General features: G+C 45.1%; 1 protein-coding gene across 2 annotated transcripts; it reads left to right on the plus strand.

The window, feature by feature from the left end:
- The first annotated feature begins 4343 nt into the window (after positions 1-4343).
- LOC101485225 (phytanoyl-CoA hydroxylase-interacting protein-like) lies at positions 4344-16572 on the plus strand. 2 transcript variants are annotated; one of them, XM_004565251.3, is made up of 6 exons: positions 4344-4583; positions 12044-12240; positions 12335-12509; positions 12767-12884; positions 12961-13123; positions 15461-16572. In XM_004565251.3, exons 1-6 carry the CDS (start codon positions 4529-4531, stop codon positions 15833-15835), a joined length of 1083 nt encoding a protein of 360 aa, XP_004565308.3. In that variant the 5' UTR covers positions 4344-4528; the 3' UTR covers positions 15836-16572. The 2 variants fall into 2 exon arrangements, with proteins under 2 accessions (XP_004565308.3, XP_076743914.1); XM_076887799.1 differs by lacking the exon at positions 4344-4583 and adding an exon at positions 7209-7465.
- Positions 16573-16870: the final 298 nt, after the last annotated feature.

Raw genomic sequence — 16870 nt, forward strand, 5'->3', positions numbered from 1 at the left:
CCAGAGAAGCATCCACCTGCATCGCTGCTAACTTATCACCCAGGAGGGTCGGCCTGATGGTGTTGAAAGCACTGGAAAAGTCAAAAAACATGACCCTCACAGTGCTCGCCGGCTGGTCCAAATAACGAGTAAACAGGGACAGCATGTCTGTAAAAGCCCTGCACCCTCAGCCACGCTGTGGCGCTCCTGTAGTAGACTCAAAGCATGAAAATCTTACTGCTGACATGCACACACCTCATCTTTAAAGACAAATCCTGCATTGGAAGAGTTTCTCCCATGTGTGACCTTTCATGTGTCTCTTCAGATTTCCCTGTCAAGTGATTTTTTCTCCACAAACACTGCAGCAAAATGGTTTCTCTCCTGTGTGAACAACAGGTCAATGACTCTACAACCCGGGCAGCAGGAAGACGTTCTTCAGCCTCTTTAAATGACACTCGATGGCCATTGTTGTTGTCGTGATTAATTATTTAAATGACCTTTAACCTCTGAGGTTACCTTGTCCTAAAAACTGCTCGCACACAAAAATGTGATGAAAACCTTGTAAAAAGTTCGACTTTTCCAGAATAATAAACTTCATGCACCCGTGCTGGTCTGAGGAAGAGCAGGAAGTACATTTGGTGTGTGTTGGAAGCTTAACGTCCAATCAGCTTCCTGTACCTGAGGTCAGCTGTGCCAGCCACAGGCTCTGAGGAAGAGCTCACTCCTTCATCACCTCTACCTGATTTCAGGGTGGATACAAAGGTGGATGATTTCTAGGCTGTGCTCTCCTATTCCAATCAGAGGTCAGCTCAATATCCAGGATGCGCTCACAAAGCTACACTAAACTCAGCTGCTGACAAACAGACTTCACATTTTAACAGCTGAACAACATGAAGCAAGAACTCTGGTTTCCTTCATCATCATCAGCCTGCTAACCTGAGCTGCTCAGAGCCACGGCAGCATCTGACGGCCTGAGCTCTCGAAACAGGCCCACATTCATCCAGGCCATGGAGTCAGAGCAGCTCACAGGAGTGCACACTGACGGCAGTGAGGACGTGCTCTCACCTGTTCTCAGGTACATCTGGGACGTCCAGGTGGGAGTTATGTTTTTAAAGCTGACTGAAACGGCAGACTCACGTTGACAATCAAACAAAATCTTTTTCTGAGCACGAGCCCGACTCTCTGAGCTGAATCAGACGATTAACAGGTGGACTCATGTTGTTTTACTGATCTGTGTTCTAGTTATTATTTATTAATGTCGAGCAGGTCAGTGACTCTGAGCCTGAAGCCAAACACCACAGCAGAAAGTCTGACTAACGTGGATAAATGAATAAAGGCTCAGTAGGTCTTCATCTTTGGAGTTTTTATTCACTCGTGTAAATATCTTCAATTTAAACTTCGCCCTGGTTGTTTTTTTATCCGCTTCTATGGATACCGATTTCCTGCATGGCTATACCATAAAAACACGCTCACTGCGCCGTGTGCGCGCCGTAAACTGTCCGGGTGCTACAAACACTTCCGCCTTCTTCAGCACAAAATGCTGAATTATGAGCCCGATGGAGCAGCGGGCTGCTGGTGGAGCTGATGGAGGGCTGGGGTGAACGGCTAACAGCTAGCTGCTCCTCCACTACCGCTCCGCTAGCTCCTCGGTTCTTACTGGAGCTCCGGTCTATGACGTCCTCCCGGGGCTCGCGGGCTTCGGCGCTTCGAGCGTTTGGTCCACCCGCCGAGCGCGCGCTCTTAGAGTCCCGCCGGCTCACATATTTGCCTCCGTTCATCGTGTCCTCGACGGACGCAGGAGAAAATATGAGCTGAAGATGAATAACAATAAAAAAAATACACGCTGGGGTCACACGTGAAAAAAACCCGCCGCGCGCGCGGAGTGAACCCCACCCCTGCTGCCTCATTTTACAGATGTGACTGTGAACAAACAGCAGCACACCTGTTGATGTTGTTCTGAATGTAAATGTAAGAAAAGTAAGTGCGTCACTCACACTTATGATCATCACGTCATTACATACATCAACAGGCAGTGACCAATCAGCTCTCAGATATATATATACATATATACGTATATATACGTATATATACATATACGTATATATACAGTGGGGTAAAAAAGTATTTAGTCAGCCACCGATTGTGCAAGTTCCCCCACCTAAAATGATGACAGAGGTCAGTAATTTGCACCAGAGGTACACTTCAACTGTGAGAGACAGAATGTGAAAAAAAAATCCATGAATCCACATGGTAGGATTTGTAAAGAATTTATTCGTAAATCAGGGTGGAAAATAAGTATTTGGTCAATAACAAAAATACAACTCAATACTTTGTAACATAACCTTTGTTGGCAATAACAGAGGTCAAACGTTTACTATAGGTCTTTACCAGGTTTGCACACACAGTAGCTGGTATTTTGGCCCATTCCTCCATGCAGATCTTCTCGAGAGCAGTGATGTTTTGGGGCTGTCGCCGAGCAACACGGACTTTCAACTCCCGCCACAGATTTTCTATGGGGTTGAGGTCTGGAGACTGGCTAGGCCACTCCAGGACTTTCAAATGCTTCTTACGGAGCCACTCCTTTGTTGCCCGGGCGGTGTGTTTTGGATCATTGTCATGTTGGAAGACCCAGCCTCGTTTCAGCTTCAAAGTTCTCACTGATGGAAGGAGGTTTTGGCTCAAAATCTCACAATACATGGCCCCATTCATTCTGTCCTTAACACGGATCAGTCGTCCTGTCCCCTTGGCAGAAAAACAGCCCCATAGCATGATGTTTCCACCCCCATGCTTCACAGTAGGTATGGTGTTCTTGGGATGCAACTCAGTATTCTTCTTCCTCCAAACACGACGAGTTGAGTTTATACCAAAAAGTTCTACTTTGGTTTCATCTGACCACATGACATTCTCCCAATCCTCTGCTGTATCATCCATGTGCTCTCTGGCAAACTTCAGACGGGCCTGGACATGCACTGGCTTCAGCAGCGGGACACGTCTGGCACTGCGGGATTTGATTCCCTGCCGTTGTAGTGTGTTACTGATGGTGACCTTTGTTACTTTGGTCCCAGCTCTCTGCAGGTCATTCACCAGGTCCCCCCGTGTGGTTCTGGGATCTTTGCTCACCGTTCTCATGATCATTTTGACCCCACGGGATGAGATCTTGCGTGGAGCCCCAGATCGAGGGAGATTATCAGTGGTCTTGTATGTCTTCCATTTTCTGATGATTGCTCCCACAGTTGATTTTTTCACACCAAGCTGCTTGCCTATTGTAGATTCACTCTTCCCAGTCTGGTGCAGGTCTACAATACTTTTCCTGGTGTCCTTCGAAAGCTCTTTGGTCTTGGCCATGGCGGAGTTTGGAGTCTGACTGTTTGAGGCTGTGGACAGGTGTCTTTTATACAGATGATGAGTTCAAACAGGTGCCATTCATACAGGTAACGAGTGGGGGACAGAAAAGCTTCTTACAGAAGACGTTACAGGTCTGTGAGAGCCAGAGATTTTCCTTGTTTGAGGTGACCAAATACTTATTTTCCACCCTAATTTACGGATAAATTCTTTACAAATCCTACCATGTGGATTCATGGATTTTTTTTCACATTCTGTCTCTCACAGTTGAAGTGTACCTCTGGTGCAAATTACTGACCTCTGTCATCATTTTAGGTGGGGGAACTTGCACAATCGGTGGCTGACTAAATACTTTTTTGCCCCACTGTACATATATGTATATATAAAATATAAACTGCGTTTATTGCCTATTGTGCTTCATGATGCTGGCAGTCCTGCTCCTTCAGTTTCTGTACCACACGGTGGTGCCTGAGCCAGCCTGCACAGATGAACCCAGCCCAGTTCTGTGAGGTGAAGGTCAGGGGTGGAAGCCTGCAGGTGGAGCGTTTCCTGCCCCACGGCGGTGACGTCTCCATTTAAGGATTTAAACATGGCGGTGGGTCTGCAGGATTACAGACCGCACGGGCAACAGAATGAAATGAGTGCTTACATAAGAAGATTAACTCCAGTCCATCCACACACACACACACACACATGTGCCAGCTCCTGTAATCTCACGAACACAACGTCACAGCGGTAAAGTCTCTGCTGCTTCCAGCTGTTTCTCCATTTTTTCAAACCTGCAGCCACTGTGACACAGACGGGGAGGTTTTCAGCTCACACAGGTGAGCTGGGGTCACTCAGCTACAGGTAAACTGTTTCTTATAAAATGCTGTTAAAGTTTCAGCAACCATACATGAAGGATGAGGGTCGTTCACATGTTCTTACAGGCTCTGGTATCCGCTCACACAAGCTGAAGCTGGGCCAGATGTTCCTGCCTGGTTCAGGCGGCTTGTAATGATACCGTGATGAGCTCAGTGTAAGAGCAGTGCAGGCTGCGAGAGCTCACTTTAATCATAACAACAACAGTAAATGTCTGACTCTCTCTCTTCCTCCTTCATCGTCCCATGATGTCACTGAATGAGAGAGGGAGAGAGAGAGGGGTGGAGCGAGCTGCAGGCAGGCTGAAGCCTCTCTGAGCTCGTCTCTTTGTCTGAGCGGAGCCAACATGACGGAGCCTCCGAGTCCCAGCGTGGAGCTCCAGAGTCTGCAGCCGGGCCAAGGTCAGTGTGTGCGTCTGCTGTCGTCACATTGCGAGGACGCAGCAGGTAGAACAGTCCAGTTAACTTATACTTTTATTTCTAAACTTTATTTAAAGTGCAGAGTTCCTGCTGCACTCTGATTGGTGGGTTTGTCCGAACTTTGGCTGGTTTTAGACTCCAAAGCTTCAAACTGACTCAGTGTGCATGAATGTGAACTCGGAGAGGAGCCGGCTGTTAGCTCGGGGTTTAAAGTCTGCAGGTCAAAGGTAGTGATGGACTCACGGGAAGCAGGAAGACTGCACTGCTGTGGTCGAGGCGTTCAGGGGAACCGGAGCGAGCAGGAAAACGAGCTGCTCTGCTGCTTCTGTTGTTCTGATGAATCATTGCTGTCACATGACGGACTCCAAACACTCGACTGTAGAAGAAGAAAAGTTTGAACAGAGAGACTGGGCTTATTCACATTTTGTACTTTAAACAAGCCGAGACTGAAATTAAACGTTAATTCAAACATGGTGAGAGCAGCGGGGTCAGGAATGTCGTGACCTCTGCGTGGACATGTTACCTTTCCTGTGGCAGGCTTGATTTAATCCAACAGTCCAGATGGGATAACAGCATCTGCATTAAAGCTTGATAATCTCTGTGGTGGACAGCTGCATACTCACAGTCTGCACTCGAGCAGAAGCTTCCTGGTTTCCACCTGAAGTCAGAGCTCTTCTGACCAATCACAGCTTTGCTCAGACATCAGCTGATTACAGCAGAAGTACCAAATATTAATGATTACCCCAGTGAGGGTAAGTTTTCTAGGCTGAAGGCAAAACCTGAACTACTTCAACTCAAAGAGCACTTTATTAGGAACACTTGCACAGTCTGTTAAAAGAGCTATGAATATGCTTTTGGATGGATGGATGGATGGATGGATGGATGGATGGATCGATGATGATGATGGATGGATCGATGATGATGATGGATGGATGGATGGATGGATGGATGGATGGATCGATCCTGTGTCACTGTTACCTTGGCTACCCGCACTGCCACGCTGTCATCATGGCTGACCTCAGGACAGTTTCACCACAGTAATCTGAAAGTGTGTACAACAACAACAAGGCATCTTTTGTTGTTTCCGTTTCTGACGCCAAGCCTCTAAGACGAGGAGTCACATGACCTCTGGTGACTTCATGTAAATGCAGGTGATTTGTGTGTCCTGCAGGCACATGAGGTCTGGCTGTTGCTTCGATTTGAATGAGGATGTAAATGTGGCCAACAGAGCAGAGTGAACCTGCAGCGTTCACAGGAAGTCCTGACAGCTCCTGTAAGAACGTCGGGAGTGCAGCTCCAGTACATAATCCATAATGGTTTCATGTGTTTCAACAGAAATAACCATAAAAATAAATGTAAGCACCAACAGCTGGTTCTATCCCTGTGCTGCACAGGTCATGGGAATAAAGGAAATCCCAGACTGTGACATCACGGACACCTGACAGTGCAGTCCCGGCACTCGGTCAGAGCTGTGATCTGTGTTTGGTGACGGGCTTCATCTGAACCTGCAGAGCGGCCTCTGTAGACTGAACTCTGGCAGCAGCTTCAGGCTGCTGGGTCTGCAGACCACTGTGGCTAATCACCTTCCCAGGAGCAATGAATAGATGCTTCACCTCCTCCATTCACTGGCAGGATGGAGGGATGAGGAGGAGGAGGGAACACTTTCTGCTCGTGCTCTCTTTTCTCAGCTGATGAACAAAAGTGAACATTTTCCGGTGTTGGGAGCAGAGAAAAGCTGCTGGTGTGGAGCTCGGAGTCCAAACTGGAGCGAGTGATTCAGTGATACGAGTTTAAAATCATCCTGGACAGGCTGAAATCAGATCACACCTCAGCGTCATCGCAATTTGGTCCTCACAGATCGATTATTTGATCATCTGCACCAGCACCAACCGCTCTGTACGTGAGTGAAGGGCAGGTGTGATACAGGTGTGATCCAGGTGTAATACAGGTGTGATACAGATGTGATCCAGGTGTGATCCAGGTGTGATACAGGTGTGATACAGATGTGATCCAGGTGTGATCCAGGTGTGATACAGGTGTAATACAGGTGTGATCCAGGTGTGATCCAGGTGTGATCCAGGTGTGATCCAGGTGTAATACAGGTGTGATACAGATGTGATCCAGGTGTGATACAGGTGTAATACAGGTGTGATACAGATGTGATCCAGGTGTGATCCAGGTGTGATACAGGTGTAATACAGGTGTGATCCAGGTGTGATCCAGGTGTGATCCAGGTGTGATACAGGTGTAATACAGGTGTGATACAGATGTGATCCAGGTGTGATCCAGGTGTGATCCAGGTGTGATACAGATGTGATACAAGTGTGATACAAATGTGATCCAGGTGTGATCCAGGTGTGATACAGGTGTGATCCAGGTGTGATACAGGTGTGATCCAGGTGTGATCCAGGTGTGATACAAGTGTGATCCAGGTGTGATCCAGGTGTGATCCAGGTGTGATACAAGTGTGATACAGGTGTGATCCAGGTGTGATACAGGTGTGATACAAGTGTGATACAGGTGTGATCCAGGTGTGATCCAGGTGTGATACAAATGTGATACAAATGTGATACAGGTGTTTCTGTGCTCCGTTTGTAGGAAATGAAGCACATATCTGTTAGGGCTGCTCAATTAATCGAATTTTAATCACGATTACGATCTGGGCTTTCAACGATCATTAAAAATGACTGAGCCGATTATTAGCCCCTCCCTCGTGCTTTACTCTCGCGCTGCGCTGTGGCAAATAAAGTGCACCTCTCTGCATTTCCGATGCGTGTCACAACAATTAAGAGGACCCAAGGGAAGCTCGGAAAGCTAAGAAGTTATTTGGGGAGGAGAGTGACTGCCTTTGGTTGAAAAGAGAGGTAAAAAAAAAAACTTCAGTGGTGCGGAAACATTATGGGTTCTACTTGACGTGGATCAAGTAGACATAGTGTGTAAACTTTACTACAGTGTCATAGCTGCGCCACAGAGCAACACTGCAAAGTTCACTAAAGGTAGATGTTTACATTTTTCATTTATTTTTTTATATCCGGTTGTTCAGTCTGACGTCACTAGCCGTGTCTGGGTCTAAACTCCGCTGCAGGTCCATATATCAAACAACCACTATGGCATTACTGAGAGTTGAAAAACTGTCTAAAGTCTTTCATCTTTAATAAAATGATCAGCGTTCTGCTCTACCAGGTGTAACAATTGAGTTTAACATCCAGGCATCCATGAAAACGGAATTTATGACATTTAACGGAGTTAGAAGTTAGCAGGGAGTTAGCTCGCTAGCTTCTATCTAAATACAATATAGCATGTCCTGACTGCAGGGTTTTGGAAACAAATTAAAACGTACAGCTCTGTTATCACTTCCAACATAAATGAAGACAGAAAACTAAACAGCAGTGACGTTTGTAGGGTTACTGAAGTTGGGCTAGCTGGTATATAATGATGTGCTACGTGACCGCTAGCGACACAGCTATGTTAGCATAATATAAACAAGCTAACTTTTTTTCCACTCGATAAAAGTTAACGTGAGTGTTCTCGGTGGTCAGGAACAAATGTAATCGCATGGCAGGATGCTGTAAAAGGACCAAACTTCAGCCAGGAGAACAACTGAGATAATCCATCCACAATACGAGGTCAGTCATTCATATACTGCTGCATGGGCTGGGCTGTAGTTACATCCTAAGGTTTTAAAAACTGAGCTTAAATAAATGATTAGCGGTAATAAAAGCCGAGGGAGGTCAACAGTAATCACTGACTGTTTTAGGAGCTTTTTGAGATCAAATAGAAGAAAATACAAAACATTAAACATGTTAACAACACAAAAGCCATATTAAACGCAGACTACTTTAGACCCGGAAGTAGGATTCGTCGCGTCATCACTGAACAACCGGATTGCAAACATTTGCACTGTTATCAATATTTGCACACTATTTTATATTATTTTTTAAAGTCATTATTCAATACATTGTTATTGTTAACCCTTTAAATCCCTGTAGAACCGGAACAGCGTAAGCTAGCGCAATAATTTGTTTTGCATATGAAACCGGAGGAGTTGTACTTACATCTTATGCCATCAGCTTCCTTCTACATATAGCTTTGCAAAAATTGCATAAAAAGCGCTTGCAGGAACAAAAACATAATATTCCAGAAACACGCTTTGCCGAGCCAATCATTTTCATTTTCACGGAAAATGTAGTTGTTTTTTTTTAACTTGTAGGCCTTAAAAGCCTATACTGGTGTTTTTATAAGTCATGTTTGACTCTATACTTTTCTGAATAGTTTCTGGGATGCTTAGAACTCAAATTGCTCTGCTGGAAATAGTCTATTTTGATGCACATGCTGTTTTCTTTGCAAATTTGCATCATAGGATTGTTTTTTGTTTTCCCTGCAGTATATAAAAATTGGTGTATCTCCAAAATAAAACTATGAAGACACTCAAAATAAATTTCCTGTTGTTGTAAACTATTTTTTGCAACTTTTTTGTATTTAAAGTTTTGAGGGATAAACCTCTTAAATTTCCCCAAGTAGAAATATATGCAAAAACAAAAACGATTTTCAATTTTTTTGTAGTTTATTGCACTTTTTTGTAATTAATGTAATTACTATGGACTTAATGCATACATATTATTAAAATATGGGCTATAACAGTTGTATTGATGTATAGCAACTTGAAATGCTCCCAAAAATGGCACTACAGCATGTAAAAAATATAATATAAGCTCTGGTGGACTTGGTTCTATGGTAGGTCTTAAAGGGTTAAATAAATATCGTCAAATAATCGAGATCTCAATTTCAGTGAAAATAATCGTGATTATCATTTTTGCCATAATCGCGCAGCCCTAATATCTGTACATGTCTGGAGCAGGTATGTCACTGCTGTCTGAGCTTTTCGCAGTTCAGGTCAACAGTGACTGTAGTGAAATACTCGGCCCATAATATGTGACTGACAGTGTTTCAGGCTAGTTCGATCTCTGCTCTCTTCCACACCGAGCGCTGCTGGACTCAGAATAAGAACCTGCCAAAGCTGTCGACCCTCAGCCATTACACCGACCTGCAGTAAAGGCAGCAATGAGCTTCCTGTGAATGAACGGCGACGCACTGAGTGTGTGCGGAGGAGAGATGTATACTCAGGAGGGGTCTGATGTAACTCGAATCTGAGCTCAGTGCACATGTTAGAGTCCAGAAGAAGCCGGCGTTCAGGTTTTACTGCTTTGAGTGAATCTGCGGCCGGCGTCCGTGAGCAGAGCGGTCAAATTAATATCACACCTGGAAGCTCCTGCAGACACTAACGTCCTCTAATCCTCACTCTAAGAACAAAAACTGATGAGTCCTGCACTTCAGAGCCACTCGATTGTCCTCACTCAGCGAGGCAGGAGTGACCTTTGACCTCGAGACTGTAGACTTCTGTTCTCTCCATGTGGCCCCTGCTGTGTTTGGACTGCCCTGATGGAGGGTTTTTATCTCTGGGGCTGCAGTCTGAGCTGTCCTCGCCTCTTCAACGGGCTCCTTGTTCAGCCTGAGCTCTCAGCGTCTCTGCTGACTGAAACCTTTTGTCCACCGAGGCTGAAAAGATGCAGAACACAAGGAGGGAGGGTAGGAAGGATGAATGCAGAGACGGAGCAGGCCGGCGTGGAATCAGCTTGAAGTGGTCCTGTGATTAGAACCTCCGGCTCGGGCAGTTTATGGACTCTGTCCTCTGATTTTTAGCCTTTTTTATTCAGCTCTTTGCTGTAGATGCACATCAGAGCTGATGGTGATGTCCTCAGAGTCACATCAAACGTGAACATCGGAGTTTCAGGTCTGAGTTCAGACTGATCGCCTCCTGGCGACCTGGAAAAGCTTTGAATGAATTCATATAAAACTCTGTAGCGTGGGCTCAGGTTGACTTCATGACCTAAAAAGCCTCACAGCTTAGAAACTGTGATTCATATAAGTGTGCTGTCTTCTCTGTGCTTGTGAATATAAAGAAAGTACCTCTGACCTCTCCTTCAAGGTCATCAGACTGATCTGAAGGTCAAGGTGTTAATGATGCTGTACAGAGAGATGAGGACATGTCAGGATACTTTCTTTGTTATTTGACAGGTTATAGCTACGTGTACAAAGCTCTCAGACCTCTGCAGCTGTGGTGCAGACAGGGTTAGGGATCGATCTGCTGATAGAAAAGCTCAGTGAGATGCAGCTGTGAGTGCTGATGTGGGTCACAGATTTCACAGGACTGCAACCTTTGATGGGTTAATCTGTCGCTGTGACTCTGTATAATCTGCTTACATCATGAGCCCCCCCTCGTGGTCTTTTTAATCTGTGACCAGCAGCTCAGCGACATACTTTAAGCTTCAGGATTCGGCCGCTCGTATCTGTGATGTCATCCTCTCAGTCGGTGCCCAGAGCAGCAGCTTCACCTCGCAGCAGCCCAGTACAACCACAGGGCAGCACTCACTGGTTTCTGGTTTCCACTCTCAGTGTTTTTCTCTCATATTGGTGTTTGGAAGTTAGCACATGCTAAACTCAGACAGCTGCCAAATAACGTCCCACAAAATCCTAAATTTCACTCAGCACATCTGGAGCTCCGCCTTACAGTGTTTATTTATCGGATAAAATAAGTTAAATGTTACTGTTATTATTGGCTGGCCGGAAACAGCGGGGGTGTCCGGAGGTTGCATCCACCAGCACAAACCGCTCTGTACGTGAGTGAAGGCCTTCGTGGTCTAAGTGGACCAGGTCCTCCGACCGGAAGTGAGCGACTGTGAAATGGGACGGTCTAGTCTTCAGAATTACGTCACGAGCTCTCGGTGGAGTGAAACTCAGCCGTCTGCTGCTTGCTTTCTAAAATATAACCGGATGCTGGCGTAAACTCTCGACCGTCTCACACTTTGTTTAATCAGTTTTCTGTTTGACGTTTATTCAGCTGTGTGAAAACTCCGGGGGACCCCTCCCGAGGGATTAATGAAGTTAAATTTAATCTAATCGAATAACTTCAACCTCATCCAAACCGATTTACTCATGAATAAATAAAACACTGAAAAAAGCCAAACAATAACATTTTTAAGTTATCAAAGTGACTCATATATCATGTTTAACCCGAGTAGCGAAAGACCGCGGGGTTTGAAGACGGCTCAGATATTTGAAGTTTACACAGCTTCATTCTCACCTGAAAATATGTTAAAAGTTTTTTTGCGACCCAGAAAGAGAAATAAGAGTAATATTAAAACTAAGCAGCTGCCGCCATTGTTGGAGACTGGAGTTGGCTGGGCTGCGCTATGAATTCTGCGATATGGTTTTTCAATTTTGTTGTCCGGGTGGAAAATCGGGAGAAATTCGGGAGAGTGGTGGCTCCGGGAGAGGAGGGGCACTGGAATTTGTGATTCTCCCAGAAAAATCGTGAGGGTTGGCATGTATGGACAGCAGAGGCGTTACAGCTGGAGTTTTGTTTTTTGTCTGTGTTTGTGCAGGCGCACAATCTGCAGACAGCGACATCGGGGACGTGGACGACCTGCCGGTTCCTCAGCAGAGCCGGATCACCAACATCACCTGCGATTCGTTCAAGATCAGCTGGGACATGGACAGCAGGGGCCGAGATAGGATCACACACTACTTCATCGACCTCAACAAGAAGGAGAACATGAGCTCCAACAAGTTCAAACACAAGGTGGGTCTGCAGAGCCGATCCTGGGCGCTCTGACTCTGCTTTAGACGATACAAAGCAAACGAACCGGTCGAGCCGAGTACTTTTTGTTTTCCAGGATGTGCCCACCAAGCTGGTGGCCAAAGCAGTTCCCCTGCCGATGACAGTGAGGGGCCACTGGTTCCTGAGTCCTCGCACAGAGTACACCGTGGCCGTTCAGACGGCCGCCAAACAGCCAGACGGAGAATACGCCGTTTCTCGGTGGAGCGAGATCATTGAGTTCTGCACTGCAGGTTAGACGGAAGCCTCTCAGTCCAAAAACCACACCTCTCCTCGCTACTCGTGCACACTGATCCCTTTGGATCGATTTGCAGGTTAAAGCATCACGAGGATCGTCTTTGAGCTAATTTACTATCACACTGTTTTTAGTCCCACTGATAAAATAGAACCATAATTTGAAAAATTCCTTTGCAGTCGCACTATGGACTAACATAACTCATCAGCCTAAACATAGGCTCAATGTTGAATGTCTGAGTCTGTGCATCTGCAGATTACTCCTCCATCCACCTGAACCAGCTGCTGCAGAAAGCAGAGGCGATCGCTGGCAGGATGCTGCCGTTCACCATCTTCTACAGAAACCAGCAGAGGGAGTACTTCCAACAAGACAGGTGTGCCCCGCTCAGTGACCAAAACCCCGAGAGGGTTCTCCGTACAGCTGTGCTTTAGCCCTGTGTGTCATTCCAGAGATGCTCAGTCCTGCTTCTTGCTGCCGACGGTGAAAGACAACAGCGGCAGCCACGGGTCCCCCATCAGCGGCAAACTGGAGGGGATCTTCTTCAGCTGCAACACAGAGTTCAACACAGGGAAACCTCCCCAGGACTCCCCCTACGGGCCGTATCGCTTCCAGGTACCGTTTAGACCAGGGGTCGGCAACCTGCGGCTCCGGAGCCGCATGCGGCTCTTTAGTCCTTATACTGCGGCTCCGCGTGGTTTGGGAAAATAAATTAGAAGTATTTAGCTGAAGTGTAATTTATTTATGTTAGTTCTTTTTTAACTTGTAGTTCTGAATTGGAAGATTATTGTGATATTGATGGGTCTGTATGCAATGATGGGCGTAGCTGCGGGAAGTTTATTGTTTTTTTTTTTGTAGATGAGTGAGTATAGGGGTGGGATTTAATAAGTTTTCTTCGTCCCACTCCTTTTTCAGGCAAGTTTTGTTTTTTGTTTTGTGTATTTTATGTTCAATATAGGTATTTGTTGTTCCTGAAAATGAATAAATAAATGAAATGAAATGAAATGAAATATAAAAATAAAATTATATTTTATTATTTTTTCATCGCTCATAATAAGCGTCACACTCGCTGAAGCCGGTGTACCCGCCTAAACGCCGTGCATTTATCGAGACTTTCAACCCCAGGTAGGCCAATTATGGACCTTCGGATCCACATTATGTCAGCAGCTGTTCTCCACCGTGAACTGTGTTAAAAACAAACACGCTCACGCCTCACAGACGACAGCTTACAGTCCTGTAAAGATGAAAGCCCCGATTTACAGACGCTGTGCGCAGAGGTTCAGGAGCAGAAGTCCCGTTGTAAACATATCACGGCAGACCCGACGATGTTTGCATGAACACGCTTTACAGCATCTCTTTATCGACCACTTTTCACACACGGTTGCTGTACGCACACAGCCGGCTGTAGCTTCTCAGCTCACAGCCCGACACACACCAACACAACAGCACAGATAGCACAGATGTAAAGGCAGCGAGGCGTGATTGCTGGTGCCGCTCAGGTGCGTCGCCTCCCCTGCAGCGACGCTGCAGACCACGCCCCACCACACACATTAACCAGGGAAAATACATATTTACGCAGAATTTAACAAATATGTATTTTTCATTTTTTAGCAGCATAGTGCTTTTTTGCCAATTATTTTTTAAAAGTCAGGTCAAGGCTCCAAAAGCCCAAAGGAGATATAACAGTTTTTGTTTGCTGGATCATTGTAGTTCAGCTGGGTGTCTTTATTTTTGTTATATTTCTTTAAGAGTTCAAAATTTGTTAATTACATAAATAAAATGTAATTTTCTCTGTAGCACTTCAAGGATTTCATAAGCAACACACCTTAGTTGTTCACACAAAGCATAAAGGTAAAAACAAACAATATATACAGTGTTGTCTTTATTTTAGAAGTCAAAAAGTATTTGCGGCTCCCAGTGTTTGCTTTTGCGTGGAAACTGGGTCCAAATGGCTCTTTCGGTGTTAAAGGTTGCAGACCCCTGGTTTAGACCATCGGCCCCCAAGCCCTGGGCCATCGGCCAATACCGTTTTTTACCGGGCCGCGAGAGTTGAGGCTTGGGTGTGAAATGTATGGTTTTCAGGGTTTTTACCGTTTTTCTGATTCAGACCAACTCACGAAGCTTGGATGATGACATCTCCCCTCTTTTCCACTAAAGCGTGTTTGTTGAAGGGCGCTTCATGTCTTTGTGTTCCTCGAGCAGGAGCCGTCCTCATGGCCTGTTTCAGAAGACATGGCTCTACATCAATGTTACTGCTGTTGTAAAACAATGATATCTCAGCTGACATGTAGTAATGGGAACTAAAAGCTGGATTTAACAGCTATGAATTCCTGTAAACTGTCTGTTTGCTACTTACAAATACTTATATAAATAATAAATATGTTTACCCCCAAATCTGAGGCGTGATAGAATTTAAAGACAATAAAAGGCTGCCAGCCTGTTGTAAAACAGAATTTTTGATTAGATTAACTGTAAATTAAATTAAGATTTTAAGAAGTATTCAGTCCAAAGTTAATAGTGCTTCCTTTTTAAAACTCTGTTTTCTTGCCGTGTCTTTGCTGCTCTGGCTGTTGAACCTCACCGTGTCCGCCTTAAACCACTTTTTTAGGTTCAAAATTAAAATGTGAAAAAATTGAACGCTTTCACTTTTTACTGATATTTTATGTCACAGAAAAGTCAAAGATTACAAAAGTCTGATATTTTTATTGTTGCAAATTTGATTTAAAAAGTAGTCAAAATAAAATGAATTTAAACTGACTGTCACTGCTGTGATTAAACAGGAAATAAACATTTATTCTTCAAACTCAATAAATTTGTGGATATTTGAAAAAATATATACTTTTTAAATTATTATTATTATTATTACTATTTTCTTTAATTTTACCAAGTTGGGTAAATAAGTTTTAAAGGTGCACAAAAATATGAAACACACCATTTTTTGTTTCTGTACAGATCCGAGCAGATGTCCTCTTCAACAAGACCACCAACATGTACTTTGGGGATTTCTACTGCATGTACACGTCGTACCACTACGTGATCCTGGTCCTCGCTCCTGACGGCTCCAAAGGAGACGCTTTCTGCAAAGGGAGGCTGCCAGCCCTCGACAGGTCCGACAACCGCTTCTTGGCCTGCACTGAGGAGGAGGACGGCTCGCTGTCTTTCCGTCACGCTCAGGATGTCAACCTGGAGGTGATGTACACGGAGCCGGTGGATCTGAGGCTGGGAGCGGTGTCACAGATCAGCGGGCACCAGCTAATGAGCCTGTCCACCGCGAATGCCAAGAAAGACCCCAGCTGTAAGGTCTGCAACATCAGCGTAGGACGTTAGCGACTCTTCAGACTGAAATAACCAGCTCGTTTGCATAGCAGCTAAGCTACTAACTGAATTTACCTGCCACGCTCTGGCTCGTTACTGTGCCTCGCCTGTGCAGCGGCACACTACGAGCAACATTTGCTGTCTATTGTGACAGTGCCCTCTAGTGGCCACATCATTATGACGGAGGCAAAACAGAGGCAGGTGAAGAAGCAGCAGAGCCAGAAGTTGAGATGAGCTCGGGGTGGATGGATGGGTGGAGAGGAGGAGCGAGCTGTTTGTTTTTTAGCTGCAGGTTTAGAATTGTAATCAAAATGGAAACGATATCAGAGCATTAACAAAATACTTGTTTTAACTCAAAGCTAATCGAGTTGGCGTTCCTCACTGCATGGATGACTGCACCTTTCACAGTCGGCTAAAACAGAGACTCTGATGTGGCTGAAAGCAGATGCATCCTCAGTCATGTTTCCTCTCCTTCTTCATGTCCTCGTCACCTTCACATGTTTTCTGTCCACCGTCTCTGACAGGAAGCTGCAGGCAGGAAGCTCGCAGCACTTTTATCATGTGACTGATGGCTGAAGTGGACTTTACAGATTAACTGCTTCAGAGGTTTTATACTTTGGTAATCTGATGAAGATTTTTCCTGTAATTAATTCGTTTTTTAACTGAATGCTTTACATTCCTGTTTTCCTCATTTGTAGACCCCAAACATCACCAAACTTAATCTACTAATTAAAAACATTGAAACTACAGCTCCCAGAATGCTTTGAGTGTGTTGTTCGTGTGTTATTGGGAAGGGTGAGTTAGCAGTCAGCCGGTGTCTTTGTGACATTGAAGCAAAGTCGTGTCAGCTGTAAGCGGTGTGATGCTATTTTTAGAGGAAACAAGAACATGCTGCTGATTCTGAAAGGCTCCAGAAACCAGGAATGTGACATTAAAGGGTTAACGACGCACTCACAGTCCAATATCTATGTGATCTTTATTATTTTATCTTTGGGGTGGGACTCAGTTTCTGAGAAGTTACTTATTGGTTGGCTGATTATGCCGAGG

The sequence above is a fragment of the Maylandia zebra genome, linkage group LG8 (assembly GCF_041146795.1).
Source record: "Maylandia zebra isolate NMK-2024a linkage group LG8, Mzebra_GT3a, whole genome shotgun sequence".
Classification (NCBI taxonomy): Eukaryota; Metazoa; Chordata; class Actinopteri; order Cichliformes; family Cichlidae; genus Maylandia; species Maylandia zebra.